General features: G+C 36.2%; 1 protein-coding gene across 1 annotated transcript; it reads left to right on the top strand.

Annotated features, from left to right (window-relative positions):
* Positions 1-337: 337 nt before the first annotated feature.
* LOC112954765 (mucin-5AC-like) lies at positions 338-25,415 on the top strand (the record flags this gene model as incomplete). Its single annotated transcript, XM_026048020.1, has 31 exons — positions 338-410; positions 2,102-2,161; positions 3,641-3,715; positions 4,666-4,927; positions 5,921-6,035; positions 6,464-6,554; positions 6,967-7,079; positions 7,587-7,803; positions 8,150-8,275; positions 9,313-9,430; positions 10,331-10,469; positions 12,076-12,186; positions 12,585-12,654; positions 12,854-12,991; positions 13,075-13,239; positions 13,984-14,078; positions 14,904-15,030; positions 15,381-15,636; positions 16,160-16,209; positions 16,787-16,887; positions 17,015-17,166; positions 17,386-17,524; positions 17,659-17,772; positions 18,077-18,256; positions 18,764-19,003; positions 19,589-19,745; positions 20,232-20,360; positions 20,622-20,766; positions 22,050-22,093; positions 22,193-22,399; positions 23,757-25,415. Coding segments are annotated over exons 1-31 (5,668 nt in total), but the record flags the coding sequence as incomplete, so codon positions are not given.
* Positions 25,416-25,454: the final 39 nt, after the last annotated feature.

The raw sequence follows: 25,454 nt of genomic DNA, 5'->3' as shown, positions 1-25,454 counted from the left end.
AGAAGTCCTTTAAACTACATTTATCTCAAAATACATAAACAATCTGGGAAATATGACTGAGCAAAACTGTTTCCTCAACGTTTCATCAAAAAAAAAGTCTCACAGAAAGAAGACTCCTCCTAGAGTGCAAATATCTTAGAGAAGTCAGAGCATCCTCTATTTACCTGTGCACCTGCGAAGGAAAACGAAAATGTCTGAAGCCCCACCTTTCAAGAACCTTGTGAAACAATCTGGGAACTGAGCCAAAATCTACTCTCTCACTATATAAGACTCGAGAGCAGACAGGTATTTTCTCAGAGGCAGGTTGTTCGGTAGGTCCTACCGAACTTCCCAGAAGATGGGCACAGGTGGTGGGACACGAATACCACTATGGATATCAATACTAGCACTTGCCTTCGCGCAGATCAAAGGTAGGAGGACTTGCTTTGCATTTTTACTGTTCTAAAGAATTTATAACCTGTTTGAAGGTTGAAACAATTTTCTTGGCTTTGTGAAGCTACAGAACTTTTAAACATTTTAACTTTTTCTTTGCTTCCAAAGAAGAGAAATTTGAATGTCTTCAAAATTCATGTTCTGGTCCAAATTCTTACCTTAGTTTCTCTAGATGAAATCTGGAATAGCTGAATTAATGAATTTAATGGAGTGAACATCTTCAAAATTCATGTTCTGGTCCAAATTCTTACCTTAGTTTCTCTAGATGAAATCTGGAATAGCTGAATTAATGAATTTAATGGAGTGAACATATTTCCATTAAGGTACCTCAGATTATCATTTAGTATTTGATGGCCACTTCTTAAGGTAGAGCATTTGCAAATGCACAGACCTAAAAGCATAAAAATGGCTTTAGGAAGGATCAAATTAGTGGAATGCTTTTGCATTATTAACAATTTACGTTGTTCTATCAGCTGATGCTACACTATGGAAAAAGGGACTGATTTTGTTTTAAAAATGTTGGTCAATATACCTAGGATGTCCATCGGTTGTTGCACACAAGATCTAATGAAAGTCTAGCGCACAGATTTGTTTTTTCAAAGAAGTGAAAATTGGTTTCTCTCAGATTGGGATTCATAGTGCCTTAATGGCACTTAATGACACTTAATACAGTCAGATGGAAACTTTTTTTTATTAATACTCTACTTCCCCTTAGGTTTAACATAACAATGCTAGTTTTGAGTGCATTTTGATCTCAGATCCCAGTGTCCTACTTCCAGGGAATTCCACACTAACTTACAGTAAAAAGTGATTTCTCTAAAGAACACCACACTGAGAAGGTAGCTGTAACTTACCATACTGTGCAAAGGAAATGGGAATCTGTGATGCGTGTGGTATGAGGTGTTTGATATGGGTGTTGGCACTGGATAGTCAATGGGAAGACAAGCAAAAAGCTCTCTGGGCCTAGGAAGCTAAGGAAGAGAGCCCCAGCAGCATGGACTGGATTTTACCTTTCAAAAGGGGCATATGTCCTTCCAAAACCAGATGGAGACACCCAACTGGTGCAATAGGGCGGGCACTATGGATCTCACCACCTGTCCAGTTTCAGTGTTAGCCCCTCTAGTGGTATTACCCATTGATTCCTGCATGAGATACAGCAGACCTCCTGTCTGCCTTTCTCAATTGTCCCCTGCCAGCACACCTTGCCCTGCGTTCTGTTCTCTACATGATGAGGGCCCTCTGCTCCTGTGCAGTAGGGCATCAGAAGCCACTCAAGGCCCTGCAAATTTAATGGGCTGCCATGGAATGGAAAGGCATGGAATGATGTGGACAAAATGATTTCATCACTGGAAGCAAAAGCTTCTGCTTTTTGGCATAATCAACAATAGTGACTACCTTTTCGAAAGGCCCAATTCTCTCTGTGTGGCTTGTGGGTTTTTCTTCCACCACCTACTATGAAAGGCAGTTGAAATTGTAAAATATACTAACTTTGGATCTTGATGTAATCAGGGCCCTGTTGTACATCAGGGCAGATTTACTGATTTTTGAAACTCTAGTTCTTTCTGGTCTATCTGCTTGCTCTTTAAGTAGATATAACTGAAAAAAAAACAAAGACTGTATTCCCACAAATTAAACACTAGTTTTTCCTCCTCCACTCTTCTTGGTGCAGTTCAAGCCCAGGGCAGTGAAGCAAACTACATTTCTTCGTCTATCCAGCAGCGACAAGACTGTAAGTATTTTTATACTGATCTACGTTTCTTATCAAAAATAAAAAAATTAAGAAAAGTAAGATTACTAGAAAGGGCTTAAAAGGACTATAATGTGGTGCACCCTGAAAGAGAGAGAAAGAGAAATCGTTTGTACGAGATTACACAAGTTTCAGCAGATCTCTGACTGCTACAAGCTGGAGAAGTTCCTCTGAAATCTGGCCCAGTGGATATGGCCTACTGATTCAAAACTGCTATCTAATCTTTAGTTTCATGGAAGGTACATACCATCTATCTGAAAGTATATTTTCAGAAGGGGTGTGAGCATACATACATATCACGAAGGTACTTGATAGTAGGTAATAAAAGATTCATTTTTTACGCTGTATCAAGATGTCACTTACAAGAAAGGATAATAAAAGTGTGACTACTTTCAACTACCTTTAGAGATTAAGCACTAAAATATCATATATATAAAAATAGCATTATGACACATACTTCTGTATGTATCAGTATGTATATAGTAATTGTACACAGAAAAAAAGGGGGAAAGGTACAATAGGAACTGCTGTAACATTGATTAGAGGCCCAAACCAATGTTGCATAAAAATTTTGACTTTTTTTCCCATTCTTTTTATAAATACATTGTAGTACTGTTTACCATATCAGAATGAAATTTAATCATTCATCCTGCTGCAGTCTGAAATTTGTGAGGTCAATAGCTGGCAATTAAAACAGTGGTAAACATAAACTGGCAGTATAGCACAAATTTTGTAATAATGGTGAGATCGTTGCAACAGATAGTCAAAGAAGGTAGGATATGTGCTTTTCTTTTAAATTCTTATATGAAGACTAAATTAGACAGTCTTTCTAAAACACCAATCTGTCTTAGCCATCCTTTCTCATATAAATGGAAAAATCAATGGCTAATATTGCAGTCTACAGTACGATCCTGCGAATAGAAGTCCTTTCATGAAAAAGCACACAATTAAAGTTTTACAGAATTTTAAGTTCTGTTTTAAAAAAGAATTGCTTGCATTGGCTGTTTAAAAGCCTGTTTTTCCTTTGGTCCTGAGAAAGATACAAACTTCAGAAAAAAAATAGCTGTTTTTTCTCAAGCTACTTCTAAGATTCTTCAGCAATTTTGAGCTTCTAAACTTACCGAGAGGCAAAAGTCCAACTGCAGGCATTACCACTGTTTTTTTCTGCATTACTATAACAGCATTGAATGTTGCCTTTGAGCTCAGACCAGCAGTGCCAGCATCATATGGGAATCTTGAACAAATACTGGAGAAAAGAACTACAGTCATGCAGAATGGTCTTAGGGATTTGACTTTTAGTGAAATACACAGGGAGACAGAGCACAAAGCATGGTGCTAAAGCACCAATAAAATCTTATGGAAACTCTACTTAGCAGAAGCCAATGTTAATTGTTAAAAGAGACAGGGCAATTTCTATTGTTTTTACACTTCATAAAAAACACTTATCGTTTTCTTCCCTAGATTTGAATACAGCCGGTACCAAAACAAAAGAAGTGACAATCATTTCACCTCTTCAAAATGCATTATCTGTAAAGTGTAAGTTAAAGAAATTTCATGGCTCAGACATATGTGTTTTTGTGGACCATAGAGGCCAGAGTGATTGAACAGATCAATAAATTATGTCAGAAGAGAACAGCAGTAGTTCATGGGGTAATAAGGACAATTTAAATATGGCCCAAAGCTCCATTTGTATTTTGTTAATATGAGGCAGTCATAAAAAGGACAAATATAATCCTTGGATATAACATGCATGCTATTTCCAATAAAATATAGGGAAAATCATAATAGGTTCAAAACATTGATGAGACACCTCACATAGGATATAGGGTACAATACTAATTAATCATGTTCTGGAAGGGTGAGTAGAATTCTGGAAGAGAGGTAGAGAGGAACTGTGAGGATAATTAGGGAGATAGGTGCCTGCTTCAGCAAACTGGAGGCTGAGATTAATGCTATCTATAAAAGATGGGGGAGACTAGGAGGTGAAATTTCTTCAGAGTAAAGGATGGTACTGGCCCAAGCACATGCAGATATACGGTCTCTGAAAAAACTGGCAAAAATTTTCCAGCCACTAGAAGAGTGAGATTATCAGTGGCCTTCCCCAGAAGGAGTATTAGTTAGTTTTAAACTAATTTTAAACTGAACTGTGAAGGTGGAACTTCAAACTTCATACTTTTAAAGAAGGGTTTATAGAATATAGTTGTTGACAAAACAAGAGCAGTGAACTGACTTAGTGACCCAGGAGGTCTCAACCAGTCTTATTCCCTATATTCTCATACAAAAAGATAATAAAACATAAAAGATAATCAAACTAGCTAAATAAAAGCTGAATAATTAAATAGCTTTATGAGAAAGCAAACAAAAAATGGAGGCTTTTTGGTTGATGGAAGAAACAGAAAGGGAGAAACCTTTTAGGTAAGGGAGCCATTTAGAAGGTAACTTCTGCAAATTACAGAAAATTCTAACAACTTATTTTGAATCCACAGCTGGCAATCCCTCTCACAATGGCCGTGTGTGCAGCACGTGGGGTAACTTCCACTTCAAGACCTTTGATGGGGATATCTTTTACTTCCCTGGGGTCTGCAATTACATCTTTGCATCCAATTGCAAGTCTGCCTATGAGGACTTCAACATCCAGATAAGGCGTACAATGGTGGAAAATGCTACCATAATCACTCACATCATCATGAAGCTGGAGGGAGCAGCGATTGAACTAACACGCAGAGCTGTCCTGGTTACTGGCAAGCCGTACGTTCATACCTTCTACTATGTCCTGAAACTGCCATCGCTACTTCTGCTCCCAGCAGGCTCTTTGAGGGAGCATCTCTTTTCCTCATGTGATCTCAGAGTGCTCCCCAGCAGCTGGAGGACACAGGTCCTTCTTGAAGAGATAGCAGACATGAGGGCCTGTCAGTGAGCTAAACGCTACTGTATTCATCCAGTGTTACATTTTTTTACCCTTTAAAGTTTCTACTCTTCCATTGCTTTTACCATAATAGGAGGCCTGAGAGGAATTTTTGATGGCTTTTGATCTTTTGGTGCAGAGTGTGCAGTTAAGCAGTGACAGCAGCCTGTGCCAATATACCTGTACTAGCTTTAAATTAGCTATCCTAGAAACTCCCTATTTATGTAGTAATGGTAACAGTGTATGAATGGTAACAGTAATGGCATGATGTATGAAACCTCTCCAAAAACCTGGGTAAATATTTGGGCAGCTATCCCACAATGATCTGTGTATTATAGCATGTAGCATACTATGTACAGCAAGCTACAGCAAGTCTAAAGGTTATCTTGGGTACACCTTGTGAATGGCAGTCATGTCACACAGAGCCTAAAGAGTGTAAAGAGTGTATAAATTTTTTTTATAATAAAGTGCTTTAGGGAGTAAATAGCAATATCCTGAAGCAGGCTGCCTGCTTCACAGATCTCACGATATTGTTCTGAACAATGTAATCTAAGAATCACTTCAACATTTTACTTGCCAAAACACCATGAACAGAAAGAGCGAAAGGAACTGCTGTGAAAACAAGGCTGGTCCATTTGGGTACTTAGAAACAACTCCATAAGAGAAAGCCAAAACACTACAAAATTGAGTTGTCCTTATTTAGTTATTACTGTAACTGATTTCTTTACTTACTCATTTTGAAGTGTCTCAGAGAGAATGAGAATGGATATCAGTGCAGATATTCAATGGCTAGTCTACACCTTCCTTCACTGAATTACTGTGATTTTTTTCTCCAGGGTTCAGCTGCCCTACAGTCAGATGGGAATCTTGATAGAGAGAAGTAACAACTACTTAAAAGTTACTGCCAAGCTAGGACTGGTCTTCCTTTGGAATGAAGAGGATGCCCTCCTGGTAAGAAAATATCCAAAACACAGCAGAGAATCTGCATTTAAAAATACTCTCTTTACATCTCTCTAATATTAATCTTTTAGGCAGGCTTTAACTAAATCTGGATTTGCATCCATTTTTAGTGTATTGTGCTCTCCTCCCAATCCTCGTCTCCCTGTTTTCTTTTTCCCTCACCCCAGCTCAGAATCCATATCCCTACATGTATAAAGCCCTCATAGCCCTCATAACACAGCAATAATCTGATGATGACAGATAAAGTAAGACCAAGGTTTTCTAGGTTGCCACTGACATTCATATTGGTGCCTACCTTATTACCACACCATACAGGCTGCATGGCACACACGTCAGACTTTTGAGTATGTAAGTGATATTGACACAGACTGTTCCAGACATCACTTTCAATCTAAACTCACTTTCCTTATTTCTTTTAGGTGGAACTGGATAAGAAATATGCCAACCAGACTTGTGGGCTCTGTGGGGATTTCAATGGAATACCAATTAACAATGAGTTTATGACAGACAGTAAGTAATAAAAAAGATTATTAAATATTAGCACTATTTTTTCTTTCTTTTAGCAGTATCCTGTGACATGGATTGAAAATCAAATTAACTGCAAAGTAGTGATAATTCTGGCATTTACTTTCATTATATTAATTTTAATACTTATGTAATAGAGACAGGGTTTTTAGATGCATTAGGCTGCTCCCTGAACCATTAGGTATTTTAAAACTTGCAACAGGTAATATCCTACTTTTTTCCAGTATTTAGGCTTCAGTCCCTTATCATCGTTATCTCCCCAAGCAATTCTTACTATAGTGATATTTGATAATCACTATTCATGTCATATCTGCTAGTGTCACAAAGAAAATGTCTCCATGTAAAAGCTAGTAATCCAGCAGAGAGTATTCTAATATTTTCACTAATATTTTCATAGATACAAGATTGACTCCCCTGCAGTTTGGGACCATGCAGAAAATCGATGGACCCACAGAACAGTGTGATGACCCTATTCCTCCTGCTGTTCTGCAGAATTGCACAGCTGAATTTGTAAGAATTTCCTTTTTAGAGCTTGTTGGGGTTTTTTGGTTGTTTTTTTTTTTTTTGGTTGTTTTTTAATGTAACATACATACTTGCTTTGAGTTTGGAAAAAAAAAGTAATTAAGACTGGAAAAAATACAGCATGAACATGTCTGGAAACAAAATATTTCCTAATTTAATTTTTAATTTGTTGCCAAAATGAATGCTAAAAATTAAGGGGGAGTGGGCTTTTTCATGAAAGAGAAATTCGCTAAGTACCACCATATAAGCAGAAACCAAATAAGGCTTAGAAAGACTCCTGCACTGAAGGTAGCTGAAAAGAAGGAAATTAATCAAGGAAATTTTACATACGCTTGCCATATTGTTACATTTTTTCCTACATATCTGTTTTTAGTCAGACAGGATTCTGAGTCAGATGGATATTTGGTCCATGGTATGCTATGGTATATTTCCTAAATAAAATACTTTTGTTTTTTTTCTAAACACTTGTTTTATCTTCTCTGTTTTCCCTCCCAGGGTTCTATCTGTCAAACAGTATTAACTAGTGAAGCATTTAGAAGCTGTAATGTACTTGTGGATGTTCAGGACTACATTGAAACTTGCATACAAGACCTATGCCACTGTGATGACTCCATGGCTGATTTCTGTATGTGCAACACCTTTGCTGAATACTCCCGGCAGTGCGCTCACGCAGGTGGACAGCCTCTGAACTGGAGGACCTCCCAACTGTGCCGTAAGTATCTCTGGAAGGGGTTTACACTTATGCAATACTTATATGCAATAAACTGCAGTTTGGTGAAATTTAACCTGAAGTAGATAGCTATTTAAAGGCCTATGTAAATTCATGAGTTTTATCATGAGCATACTCAAGACTTTGGGGGTATGAAGTTTTAGGGGATTTTGCTTTGCCAAGGAGCTTCAGTGTTTAACCAGAGCTCTAACAAACTGCAGGTATTAATGTCCTCACTCAGATCAGGATTCCCCATTACAACTCAACAGCAAGCACTGTAGATTATAAAGACTGTTTTCTAAACATTTCTAAGGAAAAGTTAGCATTATACTATTCTTTCTACTTTCAGCCAAATCATGTCCTTTCAACATGCAATACCATGAATGTGGCTCCCCCTGCTCTGACACCTGCACCAACCCTGAAAGATCTGCGCTTTGTGAAGATCACTGCATGGATGGCTGCATCTGTCCTCCAGGCAAGCTTACTTCCTACACTTTCCTCATGTCAAAACCACTAGTACTCTTACTAGCACACATTTAGCAGCTTTCCTACTCTATATCATTCACACCACACTCACAGTAACAACCATGTTCTTTATGTGATATACACACGTAATTTCTACCTAGGATTCTAAAAAACCTTTTCAAATAACAAATGTACTAGGACATGCACATAATGTCTGAAATGGGTATAAGATATTTCAGTACTAACAATGTGGAGAAGCTTACTATTCTCAACATCCACCATCAATTTAGAGAAAGTGCTTAATCTGATCACATTCTTCCCCAACAGTTAATTCTTGTGTTAACAAAGCTAGACCTGGTTCTCGAAGGTACAATGTATCGCTTGTTCAGCGCTGTAAGTCACTTCCTCCGTCTAAACAAGGTGCTGAGAGACCACTAGACAGTTTATAAAATTTGCCTCTTCAGAGAACCACACACAAAAACTGAATGTCAGGATGAGGATGTTTACAAGTTTGTTTTCTTCACATATAAGTAATTCTGGTGCTGACAACTGCCCTTGTGAGTGATTGTGCTGTATGATATTCTCCTGTAACTGATCTGCCCGTGCTCTATGAGATCTCACAGAATTAACCATCACTTGATTGTATAACATTGTCTCCATTTAGGCAGTTCTTTTCCTGTGTATGCAAAACTATAGACACTACAAATATGTTCCCAGGGTTTTAAAGGTTAATCTAATCCATTTTGCCATTTTGTCATTTAGTAATTTTAATCCTAATTCCAATCTAATGAATATCATAATAGAAGAATATTTCCCTACTGATCTGCTATGATCATCGTAAGATTTTAGCTGGCCTTCAACTGAATATAGCCCCTTCAAGCTCTACATAGTTGACATGCCATTATTTCAAGATGCTTATTCCTCATTTTCCGTGCAATACAGAAAAAATGCTGCATATTTTAGCATCTCCCACCTGTGTACATCCAAGCAGGTTCTGCAGTGCACATCAGAAAAAGTAAAAGTTGCTTTTTTTTTTTTCCCCTCTAGGAATGGTATTTGATGACATTAATGGTGCTGGTTGTATTCCCCGTAATGAATGTCACTGTACCTATGAAGGTGAAATTTATGCTCCTGGTGCCTCCTTCTCATCCAAGTGCAGATCATGGTAACATACTCCCTTCCTCATACTTCTTTAGATGCATTACCTGAGCATTGTGAAGACAGGAAAACATTACCAATTACTTCTTGAAAAGAAATTAGGAAATACCAGCCAATTTAAGTCTTTTGACTTAAGCATTTTTTTAAAAAGTACTTAATCTTTTTTTCTCTTCATGCATGAAAGCAAAATTTTGAGTTTAGAAACAGGCATTCCCATTCCAAGACCAATCACCGAAGGAAGACCGCAGGCTTAAGTCCTTATTTAAAAATGTAAATTGCTATGTCATATGCTTAAATGCCTCAGCAACACTACTATGTAATAACAGGATGATCATGTTAATACTACTGGGGGCAAAATGTTTAGAAATATGTTGCATTAGAGGGTTAGCAGACTATATTTGAGAGATATTTGACTGATATTTATATATATTTTTAAGTTTCATTATAGTTACAGAATTATTATTCTGTAAGTGTAAAATTCATCTGTGAATACAAATTAGCTAAATTAACTAATTTACAAATTACAACAAATTACAAAAAAAAAAACTATCTGTGAACACAAAAACAGGGATGCGACTTTCACACTAACGGAGTTGAGGGTCTATCCTTCATTTGCAGAAGAATGGATACCAGAACATATAGAATTCACTAGGACTGAATTCTGTCCAAAAATGGACTGCCAATCAAAGGCATTAATTAAAAAAAAAAAAAAGACTACTTATCACTGATTTAAATATGCCTTTTCATTCTCATTCTGAGACTCAAAGCATTGCTAACTGTTTGTAAGCACTCTCGTCTCCAAAAGACAGTATGATTGTTATCTCAAGAGGAAAACAAAGGTATCAGCTGGCTTTATGTCTTTTATACTTGCATGACCCAAGCTTACTGCATGCCTTCATCATTTCAGTACCTGTGCCGGAGGTGAGTGGACTTGTGTCACCCAGTCATGTCCAGGGACTTGCAGTATTGAAGGAGGTTCCCACATCTCTACATTTGATGAGAAGCATTATTCCTTCTTTGGAGACTGTAGCTATGTCCTGACCAAGGTAAAAATGATTCACATTACTATTTAACATGCTGTGCTAAAGAAAATGGCTTTTCCTAAATATAATACTTAATTAAAACTACTAATAATGGCATTAACTTTCTGTAGTTTATAGCATCAACACAGAACCTTATATGGATTTAAGTAAGCTTTCAGTACAATTCATTATAGTATATGAACATAGCATAGTATTTTTGTGTATTTTGATCACCATTTAAGAATTGCACTGCATTTTTAGGTTCTGTGAAATAATCTCCATGTTTCCTATTCACAGCTAATATAGTTCAGGGCTCTATTCAATTATCAGTATTCTTACTGGAATTATTATATAGAATTCAGAGGAGGTAAGCTATTTCACATATGATTAGTCTTCCAATGGGTTTTCCCAGTGAATGTATAAAATTCCAGAGTCAAAAGCAAAAAACTAAGATACCACAGAGGTATTCTATAATCTGTATTATATATAAATAATTTACAGAAACAGTCAGGATATACTGGATTTTTTACATTATTAGAGACTGAATTCTGAACAGGTATGTCTAAATAAGTAACTACAGATTTGCAAATTTCAGAATCCTGATTATATTTATTTTTGATTTGTATAGGGTGAATGATGTAAACTTGTCATAAAAGCTTATAAATAAAACATGCTCTCAAAAGAATCAAACTAAATATTGCCAAAAAAAGAGAATCACCAAGTCTCAGAAATGAGATAATATAGAAAAAAACAGAGGCTAAATCAATGAAAGTCTTCCACAAGAATCAAAAATATACAGCTAAGTCCACATTGGGATGTAGCTCAGAACTATATGCTAAACTCTCCTTCAGGCACTGACACCTAAAATTAGTCTCAGAAGTTCAGGAAATACAAAAACACTTAATCCTGACCAGAAAAGGTCCTAAAAATCTATGAGCTTAACAGTGAGTTACCACGTAGAGTTAATGCTTCATCTCTGCTTCCCTCCAGTTAGTCTTGACAATATGTAGAAAGTTCTAAGATATATTCAGACTTAGAGTGTTTGGCATATTTCCCTGTAATGTACTTATTATGCATAATAACAGAACACACTCTGGAAAATCATAAATCAGGAGAAAATCTGCATTCTTCCTTTATTCATTAGCTTAGTGGCTAGTGATTTCAGTTCCTTTTTTTATTATTAAAATAATACAGAGGATATTTAAATGGATATCTCCTTCCTATTAAAAGAATGTTCAGACCGTCTATATTTTTGGTACTCAAACGGTTTTGCACAGAGAAGACTGGGAGTCATTTCATCTTTCTCTTAGGTAAATGCCATAACTGATGGGCAAGCAAGTCACACTTGACCTGTCTTCTCGAGAGAACTCAACTAGCATTACCTAAGCATTAGGAAATTAGCTTTCACGTTCAGTTTAATATGTCTAACTTAATTAATGTTAGAAATAATGGGTAGATTCCACTGTGCTGCATGCCTGAACGACAACTTACTTTGATGACTGTATACAGTTATATAAGGATATGTGATCAGAAAGAATAGGAATAAAACATATTTTAAGAGTTATTTTACTAATGTCATTTGAGTGTGATCCCTTGGAAGACACCAGGCATATTTGTTTTCTTCTTATAGCTCTGTGACAGCAGCGAATTCACTGTTTTGGGTGAAATCCGTAAGTGTGGCATGACTGACACCGAGACGTGCCTCAAGGGTGTAGCCATCAGTATAAGTGGAGGACAAACTGTAAGTAGCAAAGGCAAACACCTAACGTTCTGCAGGGATGCTTTCAAAACTGAATAGACAAATAGGCTGCAAATGACAACTGCACAGATAAGAAAATTACATTGTTGTTTGTTTTTATCGTATTTGAAGATTAATCAAAGAAAAATAAGACTAAAGTCCGTATACTGGAAGTTAAGATTCTCAGTGTCCTGTAATTTAGTTATCTTTCTTCTTTGTTTGCTTTAACAGACAATGGGCCCCCATAACAGAGCTTAAAGAAATAGTATAGGAATCATAAAATCACCAAACCTCTCCATTTTTTTTCCTTTGTCATGAACTGCACTACTTATAAAAAAAATCAGAATGTGTTTTATCTTTCCTACACATGCTTAGTAACCATTGCCTTTTTATTTGAACAGAACATACTGATCCAGCCATCTGGCAGTGTATTTGTGAATACGATCTACACACAACTGCCTTTCTCTGCAGGTAAGTTCCTTTGGAAAAAATTTGTGATGGTTTTTGCCTTTGACTTTAAGGAGTTATTTTGTTGCTTTATTTAATGCCAGTTCTATACTTCAGTTATGTAGCAGCAACCCCAAGGAATTTAATAAGAATTTAATCCCTAATCTTAAAGTAATAGGGTTTATCTGTATGAAATTATATCTGTTGTATTGTTTCTCCCTAGCAAATGTTACCATCTTCAGACCATCATCTTTCTTCATTGTTTTGCAAACCACCTTTGGTCTTCAGCTAGAAATTCAGCTTGTGCCCATCATGCAACTTTTTATAAATGTAGATCCATCACATAAAGGGCAGACTTGTGGTAAGTAACCTTATGATAACAACTTCCTACTAACTGTGCTTGATTCTGCTGGCGACTTTCATAGTCATTGCATTTCCTTTCAGGTCTCTGTGGAAACTTCAATGATATCCAGACAGATGACTTCAAAACAACAAGTGGTGTAATAGAAGGTACTTCAGCTGCCTATGGCAACACATGGAAAACTCGAGCTGACTGTCATGATGCTAAAAACATCTTTGAGAACCCCTGCAGTCTCAGCATAGAAAATGGTAAGCTCAACCTTCCTGCTCTTTTTTAAGATGGAAGAAAGAAATAACCTAACCATCAACTAAGCATTTAAGCTGAAATAACAGTGGACTATTTTCACACCATTTTCCTCAAACGACACTAGAAGTATTCGGTTAATAAATAGTAACTTTGGTCTAGTGTATAATTTTGGATGTTCAAAAATATCAAAAATATTCCTTTAGAATATTTTTTTTGCCTAAGAAAATTGCAATTGCTTAAGAAAATTGCAAATGTTGGCTTTTTTTTTTTTTTTTACAATATACTTAAGACAGTGTATAGAGGATCTATTCCTGGAAAACACTGTCATACAGAAAATAAGCTGTATATTGGCCCACTGAAGGCTAGACCCAGTGTAGTCTTTCTACTGTCAAACTGTGAACTGAACTTCACTGTAATCAGTGAAATACCAGCCTTCTGAGGATCCACAAGCCACCCTTTTGGCTTCTAAGTGGAACTAGTGTAGTTTAGTGCACAATGGGAATATTCTTTATCACAATGTAACTATGAGTATTTGGTTTATTTCAGGACAAGTGCAATGAATTAACTGTATTCAGTTTATTAAAAAAGTCTTATTTCTGTATAGAGGAAGCAGAAGACTGATTTCTTTTTCAGGAAAAAGTAGATTTACCTGCAATTTCCCTGAATGCAGTATAGTTACAATGAGTGGGGAAAAAAAAAAGATAATGAAGCACAATAGAAATTCTTAACATGTTCTGAATTCACAGAGCAGTATGCTCAGCACTGGTGTGGACTGCTGTCTGATACCACGGGACCTTTTGCTGACTGTCATTCAACAGTGAACCCAGAAGTTTATCAGAAGGTACTTGGTTTATAACTTGTTCTTATTTAAAAGAATGAGACACACATTCCTGATATAAACACTTGAGAGAATAATTTGGGAATTGAGAGGACCTGTTTGAAATAAAGTATTCATGATTGTCCTTTGCTAGCCAACAGCTAAATTTTTATCTATGTATCACAATAGTTGGTCCTTTATCAAGTTATCTCTCTTTCCATTCCCAGGTGGATAAACTTACAGGGTACTTCTGCTGACTGTAATATTAGGCACTAATTTCAATGTTGAAGCTAGGAGCTTTGATTCTCTATCAGGTTAAAGGACAGAGCACCCTCTCCTGAGAGATGTTATGAAAGCTTTAGTCAGGAAGTTTAAGTAGTGCTTTGCATAGCTGCTCTGAAACCGTCTCAGGAACCACTTACTTTTGCATACATGCAAGGTCAAGACAAGAAATGCATATAGCATGTAAAAAGCAGCAAAAAGATTTAGATAAGATATGAACAAAAGTGTTCTGTGAGCTCAAGGTGGTGAAGTTCTGGACTACCTGGGAACTTTATAAAGCCTCTTTATCAATATTTTACTATGTATACATGCCATTATGTTTACAAACTGAAAGTAATTGGAAAGATACCACCTTCTAGAATTGCTTGTTGCAAGGAATCTTTTCTGCAGGGACTCCTAGCGATTTTTAAGTGAAAAGCAGGCATACATTTGCTTGCATACATGCATCACATTGCTTTTAGTGCTAACGAGACTTTTAGTGCCAACAAATGAGACAGTGTAAAAACTATAAAGAGACATTAATTTGCTATGCCAATCTGGTGATCACATGTTATCCTGTGTCCCTAGAACTGTATGTTTGACACCTGTAACTGTGAGAAAAGTGAGGACTGCATGTGTGCTGCTCTTTCAAGCTATGTCAGGGCCTGCGCTGCTAAAGGAGTTCTCCTCACTGGATGGAGGAGCAGTGTCTGCAGTAAGTTCCACATTCCTTTGTCTCTTCAAACTGATCATCTGAAGGTCTCACAGACCATCTTTCAGGATATACAGGATTCCTACACTAAACTGTGTTACACTATGTTTTCAGCGTAACAATAGGAATAAAATAAGTAGGCTGTCTCTCATTTCATATTTACAATAAATATTTTTGTGGAAGAAGGAAAATAAGCATAAAGAAAAATGATACCATATATGTTAATATAATTTAACTTCTTTTCTTTGACCAAATAAAACACAATTGTATTTATGGCATTTAAAAGTGTAGAGATAATTTTTTGTCTGGAAGTACAAAAATATTATTTACTCATCTTGTTTTACTCTCTCAAGAAAAATATACCACCTCATGTCCCAAGACCTTGAAGTATACTTACAATGTTGATACCTGTCAACCCACTTGCCGGTCTCTGAGTGAGCCTGACGTCACATGCAACATCAAGTTTGTCCCAGTTGATGGCTGCACCTGTGCAAACGGAACCTACATGGATGAAAGTGGCAAATGTGTGCCAGCTAATGAATGCCCCTGTTATTACAAAGGAACCGCTCTACCTTCTGGAGAAGTTATTCATGATAATGGTGTTGTATGGTAAGAGATTTGTAAATGAAAGACTGAGATAGATATGGGCAATTACGAAATGATGTATAGCAGATGCAATCTATCCAAATCAGAAGTTTCTCTGATAATATCAGTATGAAAAAACACAAATCCTTGAAAATTGTTCTTGTGATCTGTGTTTGTAAAACTGCATTTAGGCTACTGCAGCAATCCAACAAATCATACTTTTCTTATCCCTGACCTTAAAAGACTTCATCCATAGAAGCAAATGCAACAAGTTTGATAACCATTAGAATTAACAGCATGAGTCTAATCTGGAGTATTCTAATTTTAACCAGGCAAATGGATTGAGAAAACATGGCCTTATATAAAACACACTTGTATTTTGGACAGCTCAAACATAAAGTACATGTAAATAGCACAAACAATTCTGCTGAAGGACATGTTTTCTCTATTTTGTCATGTGGTGATTTTTCAATAGTTCAAATTGCTAAGGAAACAAACTGAGACCTATCAAGAGAAGCAAATATAATTTCCTTCTGTTTTCTTACAGCAATTGCATCCATGGAAAGCTGAGCTGCATTGGAGGGAAAACAGAAGAAGGTAAAATACCACTTAACATGTCCTTTACTTCTCCATCTTCCAACTTTTCAGATTGCACTCTTCTGTTATAGTGATGCAAATTGTCTAAGATTGAAATCAATCATGAAAATAAAGAGTTTTGTAACATAGAGGGCATTTCTGAAACATAAAGAATTACATGGTTAATTTTCAAATGTCAGAAACAAGTTTTAACAGGGTTATCCAGGTGAAAAGAACATATAGTCACTGCTTAATATATTGAATATGAGGAAAAGAACTTTCATATTTTATATAAAATTACTGAAAGCCAATCTTTCATTTGTTGCTTTTTTTTTCCTGAAATGAAGACTTGCAAGAAGTTAGCTAAACATTAATTTCCATGGCAATCAAAAAAAAAAAAAAAAAAAAAAAAAAAAAAGGATAAAAAAAAGGATGACTCACTACTGATGATTCACTACAACCTTCGGTTTCTTTTTCTAGTTAGGTGCATCCTGGTAGTGTACACCTCCCAAAGGATTCTGTTTTTCAGCATTAAGTATACACAAAGGTATAAATACATGTTTGGTCTAACATTTCTCATGGCTCTTCTCTCTTCTAGTTTGTGCACCTCCAATGTTCTATATTGACTGTGGCAATGCCACTTCAGACATAATAGGAGCTGAGTGCCAGAAGAGCTGTCAGACTCTGGACATGGAATGCGTAAGTATAGACTCTTCATGAATATTAAAGTTAAAAGCATATTAAAGTAGATCTCTTTTCCACTTACCAGCTGTAGATAGATATCAGGGCGCTATATCAAGTTATGTTTTCTGCATGGTCCTTACAGTACAGAACGCAGTGTGTCTCTGGCTGTGTATGTCCTGGGAATCAAGTGCTGGATGGCAATGGTGGCTGTATAGCTGCAGAGGACTGTCCATGTGTTCACAATGGGAATTCCTACCGTCCAGGAGAGTCAATCAGAGTTGGCTGCAACAACTGGTAAGAATATAATTGAAAAATACTATTTTCAAGCATCTGAAAGGGGATAGTTTAGGCTCTAGGTGAATTACAGTTTTTTACACTTTTTTCATTATAGACATTACATTTTAAACTCTGATGAACGTACATGCAGAAATGTATATTGTGTGTGTGTGTGTGTGTGTCTATATATGTTTCTAACATTTGGAGTTTTTAATCAACATTTTTCATCTCACGTAGTACATGTAGAAATAGAAAATGGCACTGCTCTGAAGAACCTTGCCTTGAAACTTGTTCTGTTTATGGAGATGGACATTACACAACCTTTGATGGCAAACGTTTTGATTTTGAAGGAGACTGTGAATACGTTCTGGTCCAGGTAACGGAGTCCTTTCCAGGATTTTGCACTGCTGAAATATTTTGCATATGATGACCTAGCTTCATTAACATTGAATAGCATTTCCATTGCCATACTCAGTATCATTTAACACAGAATATCATTCACCTTTTCAGAACTACTGTGGTAAAAAAAGTGCGAATCAAGGGACCTTCAGAGTCATCACTGAGAACATTCCATGTGGTACTACAGGAACCACCTGCTCTAAGTCTATTAAAGTATTCATGGAGGTAAGTATTTTCTTTAATAGGTTGTGCCTGGGGCCTTATATACTGGAACAGCCTCTCCTAGATAAATTGTATTGCAAATATGTCCATAAAGACAGTGAAAACATTATATTTTCTTGCTCATTGCCAACAATTTTGCCAATTACTACAGAAAACAAAGGAGAAAATTCTACAATTAAATTGCTAAAATTAGGTTGTTGAATAGAATCATTTTGTTGGTAATAAAATTATTTCAACAACAGCTACTTCCAAGATAGAAAACCAGACACAATATCTTAATTGGCTTCTTTTTCCACTCCTTTCCCAGAACTATGAGTTGGTGCTCAGTGATGGACGCTCTGATGTCATCCAGAGGACACCTGGAGGAAAAATGCCATTCCAAATCCGGTCCATGGGCATCTACTTGGTGGTTGACACTCAAGTTGGCCTCATACTTATGTGGGACAAGAAAACCAGTATATTCATCAAGCTTAGCCCTGGCTTTAAGGTACTTGTTAGAAGCCAAAATGTGAAACCTTTTTCTGACTCATTTCATATTATGTCTTAAAGGGGAAGAAAAAAAAATACAACTGGAAGATAGAAAGAAAAGCAATTACATATTATTATCATTGTAGTCTTGATGTAGATTTTGTACTGAACATTTTCCATAAATTATGTTATTCAGCATAACTGATAACATTAGTTTTTTGCATAACTACAGCTACATGAATAGCTTTCTTCATGAAAAGCCATCGGTAAAGATATATGTTCAGAATTTGAAACTAATTAGCTCAATAATAGCAACAAAATACAAGTCTACTCTACTTGTTTCCCTGTCTTTTTCAACAAGGCAGAAGCAGCTCTCCATGCAACTCATTTTATGAGGCTGTCCTCTACTGTCACTAAAGAGACCATCCTAAAGCTTAAACGAAATTCATCCTGAGATCTGTTACTCTCAGCTACTGAAGAGCTACATGTTACTGATGTCCATTCTTTTCTGTTTACACCCATGCAGGGGGATGTCTGTGGCCTCTGTGGAAACTATGATGGCAATGGGAACAATGATTTCACTACTCGCAGTCAGTCAGTGGTAGGGAACGTGCTGGAGTTTGGCAACAGCTGGAAAGTGTCTTCCACTTGCCCCAGTGCTAATCGTACCAAGAATCCCTGTGCTGCGAACCCATACAGGAGCTCGTGGGCACAGAAGCAATGCAGCATCATCACCAGTGAAGTATTTGCGAAGTGTCACTCACAGGTATGACAAATTTTCACTGAAATTCTCTGGAGTCAGAGCTTATATTAGCTTTTAAGTGGGATAATTGTATAATACATTAGGAGTTAAATCAGTATATGAAGCTATAATAAGTTGCAGGGAAACTTCATAGAAATAACAGATATTTGCCTGCACTTCCTCAGATATGACATAAACTAGTACACCTAAAAAACTGATAGTGAAAGAAATATTATCACCTTACTTCTTTTCAGGAGTGATAATCATAGATAAATCTCAGAGAACCTGTGATTTTTATCATTTTCTATTAAAACAAAAGTCTTTTATCTGTGCTTGTATGCTAGAATCTTTTAAAGTAACATTTATTTCTGTGAAAGTGTTTTTAGCACCAGAGAGCTCTTAAGTTTATGACTTATTAATAGTTCTATTTTACATTTTTCAAAACTAATTTTTCAAAATATCCTCCTACTTTATTAATTTATCTCTTTCCCATATATACAGAATTGTTCATTCAAAATATTATACTTGCTTATTTCAGGAGAGAAAATGTCTTTTTCAAAAAACAACTCAATTGCATGAAATAAAACTCAGATCCTTTTTCTTCAACAGATTGAACCAAATGAGTATTACCAAGCATGTGTGAATGATGCATGTGCCTGTGACACTGGAGGAGACTGTGAATGCTTCTGTACAGCAGTAGCTGCCTACGCTCAAGCATGCAATGAGCTGGACATCTGCATTTCATGGCGAACCCCATCCATTTGTCGTGAGTCTCACCACAGTGCTTTCTGAAGGAGGGAGGGCAAAGTAACAGAAAGCAAGTTGTGTAAATCAATGGAAGTCAATCTATCTTACTAAAATGAAACTATACACTAGTAGTATCAGTGGTGCTGTTGCTATTTATATGTTGATCATGATGCACTACTGGAAAATTATTACAGTATGTTGTGCTCCTGGCTGTTTACATCTGACTATTTAATATACATCCATATTTATTTACAAATATTAATGTATATTAGCTAAATTCAATACTTTACTTAAATGAGTTTGAATGCTTTATATGTAACTCTGATGCTTTGTAACATTCGTCTCAAAGGATGACCAAGGTATAATAATCAAATAAAACACACTTTTCACCTCTGACTCAATTATGCTAATGACACGGCATTTTTACCCGGCAAAATTACAACAATGAAGGACCTCAGCACAAAAAAAATCAAGTGTATCATTCTGTCATTTCTCTTTACTCTAGCTTTGTTCTGTGATTACTACAATCCACAAGGGGAATGTGAGTGGCATTACAAACCATGTGGAGCCCCTTGTATGAAGACCTGCAGCAATCCAAGTGGGAAATGCCTTCATGAGCTGAGAGGTTTGGAAGGTAAATATAATTATGCATATCTCACTCTTCTTATAAATAGATTATATGGAATACAATGAACAAAATTCATATTAATCAATATATGAAATGTCTATGAATGAATATGAGAAAGATGCTCCAAAGCTCAACATACGATTGATGGAACAGCAATAACAGAGGGTGAAATTTGTCTCATCATTTGGGAGAAAACATACTAGCAGACAGTAGAGTTACTTCTACCTATGAAAGGCCTACTGTTAATATAACTCATATTTTTTCCAGGCTGCTATCCACATTGTCCAAACAAAAAACCCTATTTTGATGAAGAAAGCATGACCTGTGTTTCACATTGTGGTTGTTATGATGATAATGGAAAACAATACAAGCCAGGAATGCAGATGCCTTCAAAGGAGAACTGTAAATCATGGTAGGACTAGTAAAGATTTTTCAAGAATGAGTTTAAATATATGAACATAACTCATCATGCATTTATTTATTTATTTATTTACTTATTGTTAACGGGGTCTAGGCTCTCCACAGGCTCTTTTTTTTCAAGAAGTGAATGGTGAAACATTTTACTGTAGAGAGATTAATTTAGTACTCCTTCTGTACCCCAATGACATATTTTTTAATTTTATTATTATATATTTACTATATAACTATACTATATAACTATATAAGTATTATAATAGTTACTATTAAATGAGAACAAATTAACAATAGTAGTAGTAGTGATTGTCAGAGAATTTTTATCAAACTATCCCTAAAATTATTACGTGAAATTATTTAGAACTCAGTAAACAATTAATTTTAGTTGTGTAGTGCTTGTTTCTGTTGTTCTACTGGTACTTACATATTTGCTACAGTTAGTGTTTCTACATATTCTATCAGAAAATACAAATATAGCTATCCATGCTGGGAAAAATGCTGATAAGCACTCCATTAAGCAGCAAAAGATAGAAACCGTTAACTCATGTCCTGAGATGTATGTGAAGTAGCTACACTGAATACTCCAAGCAGTGCAGCCAGAATAAGCAAGGAGCTTTGCACTAAGCCCATCTAAACAGTACCACAGCTTTCACAGAATGCACTGCAGTTCATAGACCGCTTTGCCCTCCATCATCTGTGTGATTAATGGTACTAAACGTAATCTGTTAATACATATCTCTATTCACTGAAGTTTATTTAGTGTACAGATACCCTTAGTCACTGTGAATTAAGATACTGGGAATTAATTCTTAATAAATTACACATAAATCCCATTTAAAGCAAACCACATTCTTGCAGGTGATTTTTTTGATGTCTGGGGGAAATTCTCTATGGAATAACCTCAACATCAGCACTACAGTGATCCTCTCTCAAATGCTACATTTACTGCACTTTCCTTTTAAGGGGATGGGTGAACTTATCCAGCAGATGCTGTCAATCCTCCTTCAAACCAACTCTCCCAATCTTTCCCCAGCCTCCACGAGCAGCATTAAAGATATCTCAAGCTAAATAAGAATTGCATTTCTTTCTGGAAAACTTGAGTGATCCTACCTAACTTGAATTTGTACAGCAGAACTGAAATACCTGAAACAAAGAAAGACAGGGTCTTTCTACATTTAAACATACAATGAATAGCAAAGGATCAGCAGAAAAACTGAAACAGTTAAATGATGTAATTAACCAATATATTGACATTCATTGCTTCCCTTTTTTGTTTTCCAGTGAATGCACAACCAGTGGCAAAAATTGCACATATGATGTATATGGTATGTTAACCAAGTTGTTTTTATCCGAATAGAAAGTATGTGAAACTCTCTGCTCTGTGTTGCAGGCATCTATGAAAACATTTTCTTTTGTTTTTACAGCATGCCATTGCATTTATGAGGGAAAGATATATAACTATAATGATGTGATCTACAATACTACTGATGGCACAGGAGGATGTATTGTTGCAACCTGTGGTCCCAATGGACAGCTTAAAAGGAACATCACTGAATGCCCAATCACAACAACATCTACAATGTCAACACCATTTCATTTCAGTACTACACCACCTGCCACTACTCAGACAGGTACATCCTCTGTTGCCCATGTGAACTTTATTCTTTATTGAGTAAATGTAGATACTGGATTGTAGCATGCCTAGTTAATTAATCAAATTCAAGATATATGACAGTCTCATTTCATAATAGCATTTGGTTTCAGTCAGCATTTGTTAAACAAACTGATAGAAAAAAAAAAAAAAAGGATCTGAAACACCAAAGTGGAAACCATTGCACACTGCTTTTGTATTATTCTTTGGCTTATTTTTATACCAAATTATAAGAAAACTCTATCAGAGTTCCCATGCATAGTTGTAACTATTTCTCTAAAATTCCTGTTAAAATTTCTCTTCATAATGACTCCTAAAATAATCTTTACAAAAAGAATAAATGGTTCATTATTTTTCCTATTAAATTATAAAATGACTGCATTCTTCAAAATTGCTGGTAGGTTTCATTATATTTTTAATTACATTAGTGAGTAGACTGCTCAAATATTGGCATTATGTTGAAATTAACATAGACTCCTACTCAGCATTCTTTAGGTCGGTAATGTCTACTTACTACGACCACATGATGTTTAATGAAACATGTTTATTATAAAATGAAGAACTGCAGATTCTGAGATCACATAAGTTATGAGAACAGCTGGAATTCATTATCAGCTTTTTTTTCCAGTCATTTCACATCTCACAATGACATGTCACCTTGATTGAATATGCAAAAGTTCACAGACTGCTCTCCAGCTAGGAAATGGTTTCTGAATACCAGAGCTAATGTGCAATGTCAGTGTAAGGATACTAAAAATGCTTCCTTAATAACTTTGGAACTTCAGGTGGAGAAGCAAAAGCGCAGAGGAATCAGTTGATGTGGAAAAAAAAAGAATCATGCATAGACTTGAGAAATAAATGCTCTTTTTTCCATTGGTTTCCACTGGGGTTGAATCAGAACTTTGACACTCAGAAGGGACTAATAAATATAGATCCAAGACACAAATCAATCACTTATATGTAGAAAAATGAAAAAAAAAAAAAAAAAAAAAAAAANAAAAAAAAAAAAAAAAAAAAAAAAAAAGGTGTGCGCTATTTTGCTAGCTGTATAAATTATGCACATTTTTGTTACAGAATTAATTTTTTACACTTTCATTCCTGAGTCTTATTTCAGCACTTGCTATGAGATAACTGATATTCTCTTTGAATTGACAATGTCAAGAATGTCATTAAGTCAGAATGCTAAATGATGAATTCTCTGTTCTGGCTCATAGGAAATTAGAAGCAAATTTAAATGATGTATTATAGACTCTAACTGCAAGCAAACAACCTTAGAAAAATATTAAGTCCATTTAGCATACAAAACAAACAAAAAAATCTTTTTCTTTTACTCACAGTGTCACCAACTACATCAGTATGTGTTCATGAAGTCTGTTACTGGTCAGAATGGTATGATGGAAATCAGCGAACACCTGGCTACAATGGTGGAGATTTTGAAACATTTGATGATTTGAGAGCTAAAGGTTATGAAGTGTGTAAAGCTCCAAAAGCTGTTCAATGCAGAGCAGACAAATTTCCTAACATACCACTGAAAGAAATTGGCCAGAAAGTAGAATGCAGTAAAACAAATGGACTTATATGTTACAACAAAGATCAAATTTCAACAATGTGCTACAACTATGAAATCAGAATCTTGTGTTGTGTTTTTGTACCATGTAATTACACAACTGTCACCACAACATCTACACCCATCACACTTACGACTCCAGTAACAACGACTACTTCTTCAAAAACCTCTCTTCAAACAAGTACTTCCACTGAGACAACATCCAGTACAATACCTTGCCAACCTCAGTGCAAATGGTCCAAGTGGTATGATGTCCATTCCCCAACGTTGCACAACAAGGGAGATTATGAAACTTACCATGACATTAGAGCTGCTGGAAAAGCAATTTGCAGAAACCCTGAAAAAATACAATGTAGAGCAGAGAAATATCCACATAAATCTATTGAAGAAATAGGTCAGGTTGTTCACTGCAATGTAACCTATGGACTCATTTGTAGAAATGAGGAGCAAAAAGGAGAACTGCATATATGTCTTAATTACCAAATAAAGGTTTTGTGCTGCGATGACTACAGCCACTGTCAAACGACAGCAGTAACATCTACTGCAGCAACTGAAACTTCTACACAAATATCTGAATCTACAGAAATTACATCCTTTTCATCCACAACAACATCAACACCAATTACGACAACTTCTGAAACTACAAGATTCAAACCTTCAACTACTACAGGAACAACCACAAGCATATTCACATCAGAAAAAACAACTCCTGTCACCACTTCCCCATTAACGCCTCAAGTTTGTATAAAAGAAGAATGTGAATGGTCAACATGGTATGACGTCAGTTACCCGGGATCTGGATATAATGATGGAGATTTTGATACAATTCAAAACATTGAAAAAAAGGGATACAAAGTCTGTGATGACAGAAAAGCTGTGGAATGCAGAGCAGTAAGGTTTCCAAACACACCATATCCCCTCTTGGAGCAAAATATCACCTGTAACACAGAAGAAGGGTTGATATGCTACAATAAAGACCAGTTACCACCAATCTGCTACAACTACAAGCTAAGATTTCAGTGTTGTATGAAAAAGATAGTACCATGCACTACAACAAGAGTGCCTCACACAACTACACAACAAACATCAACTGTAGAAACTACATACACTACGTTAACATCAACAGAAATAACACCAACAGAAACACCAAAGATTCACACATACAAGCCAAAGACTACTACACCAAGAAAACCCGAAACCGCACATATCCACACATCAATTACCTCAGAGCGAACAACAACACAGATATCAACGCAAACTACAAGAACTGAAACACCAACAGCTGTAATATCACAAACAACTACAAGGAGTATCCCGACTACGACACCGACAATCATGCCCATCACCACCCAGTCCACCACCGAATGTATTCAGGAAACGTGCACCTGGACCGAGTGGTTCGACGTCGACTTCCCCACCGCGGGACACGGCCAGGGAGACTTTGAAACCTACCAACACATCAGGGCCG

The sequence above is a fragment of the Nothoprocta perdicaria genome, unplaced genomic scaffold (genome assembly GCF_003342845.1).
Source record: "Nothoprocta perdicaria isolate Ctin4 unplaced genomic scaffold, notPer1 scaffold_505, whole genome shotgun sequence".
Lineage (NCBI taxonomy): Eukaryota > Metazoa > Chordata > Aves > Tinamiformes > Tinamidae > Nothoprocta > Nothoprocta perdicaria.
Note: the sequence above shows the minus strand (reverse complement) of the source record. Positions and strands in the feature narration are given on the sequence as shown.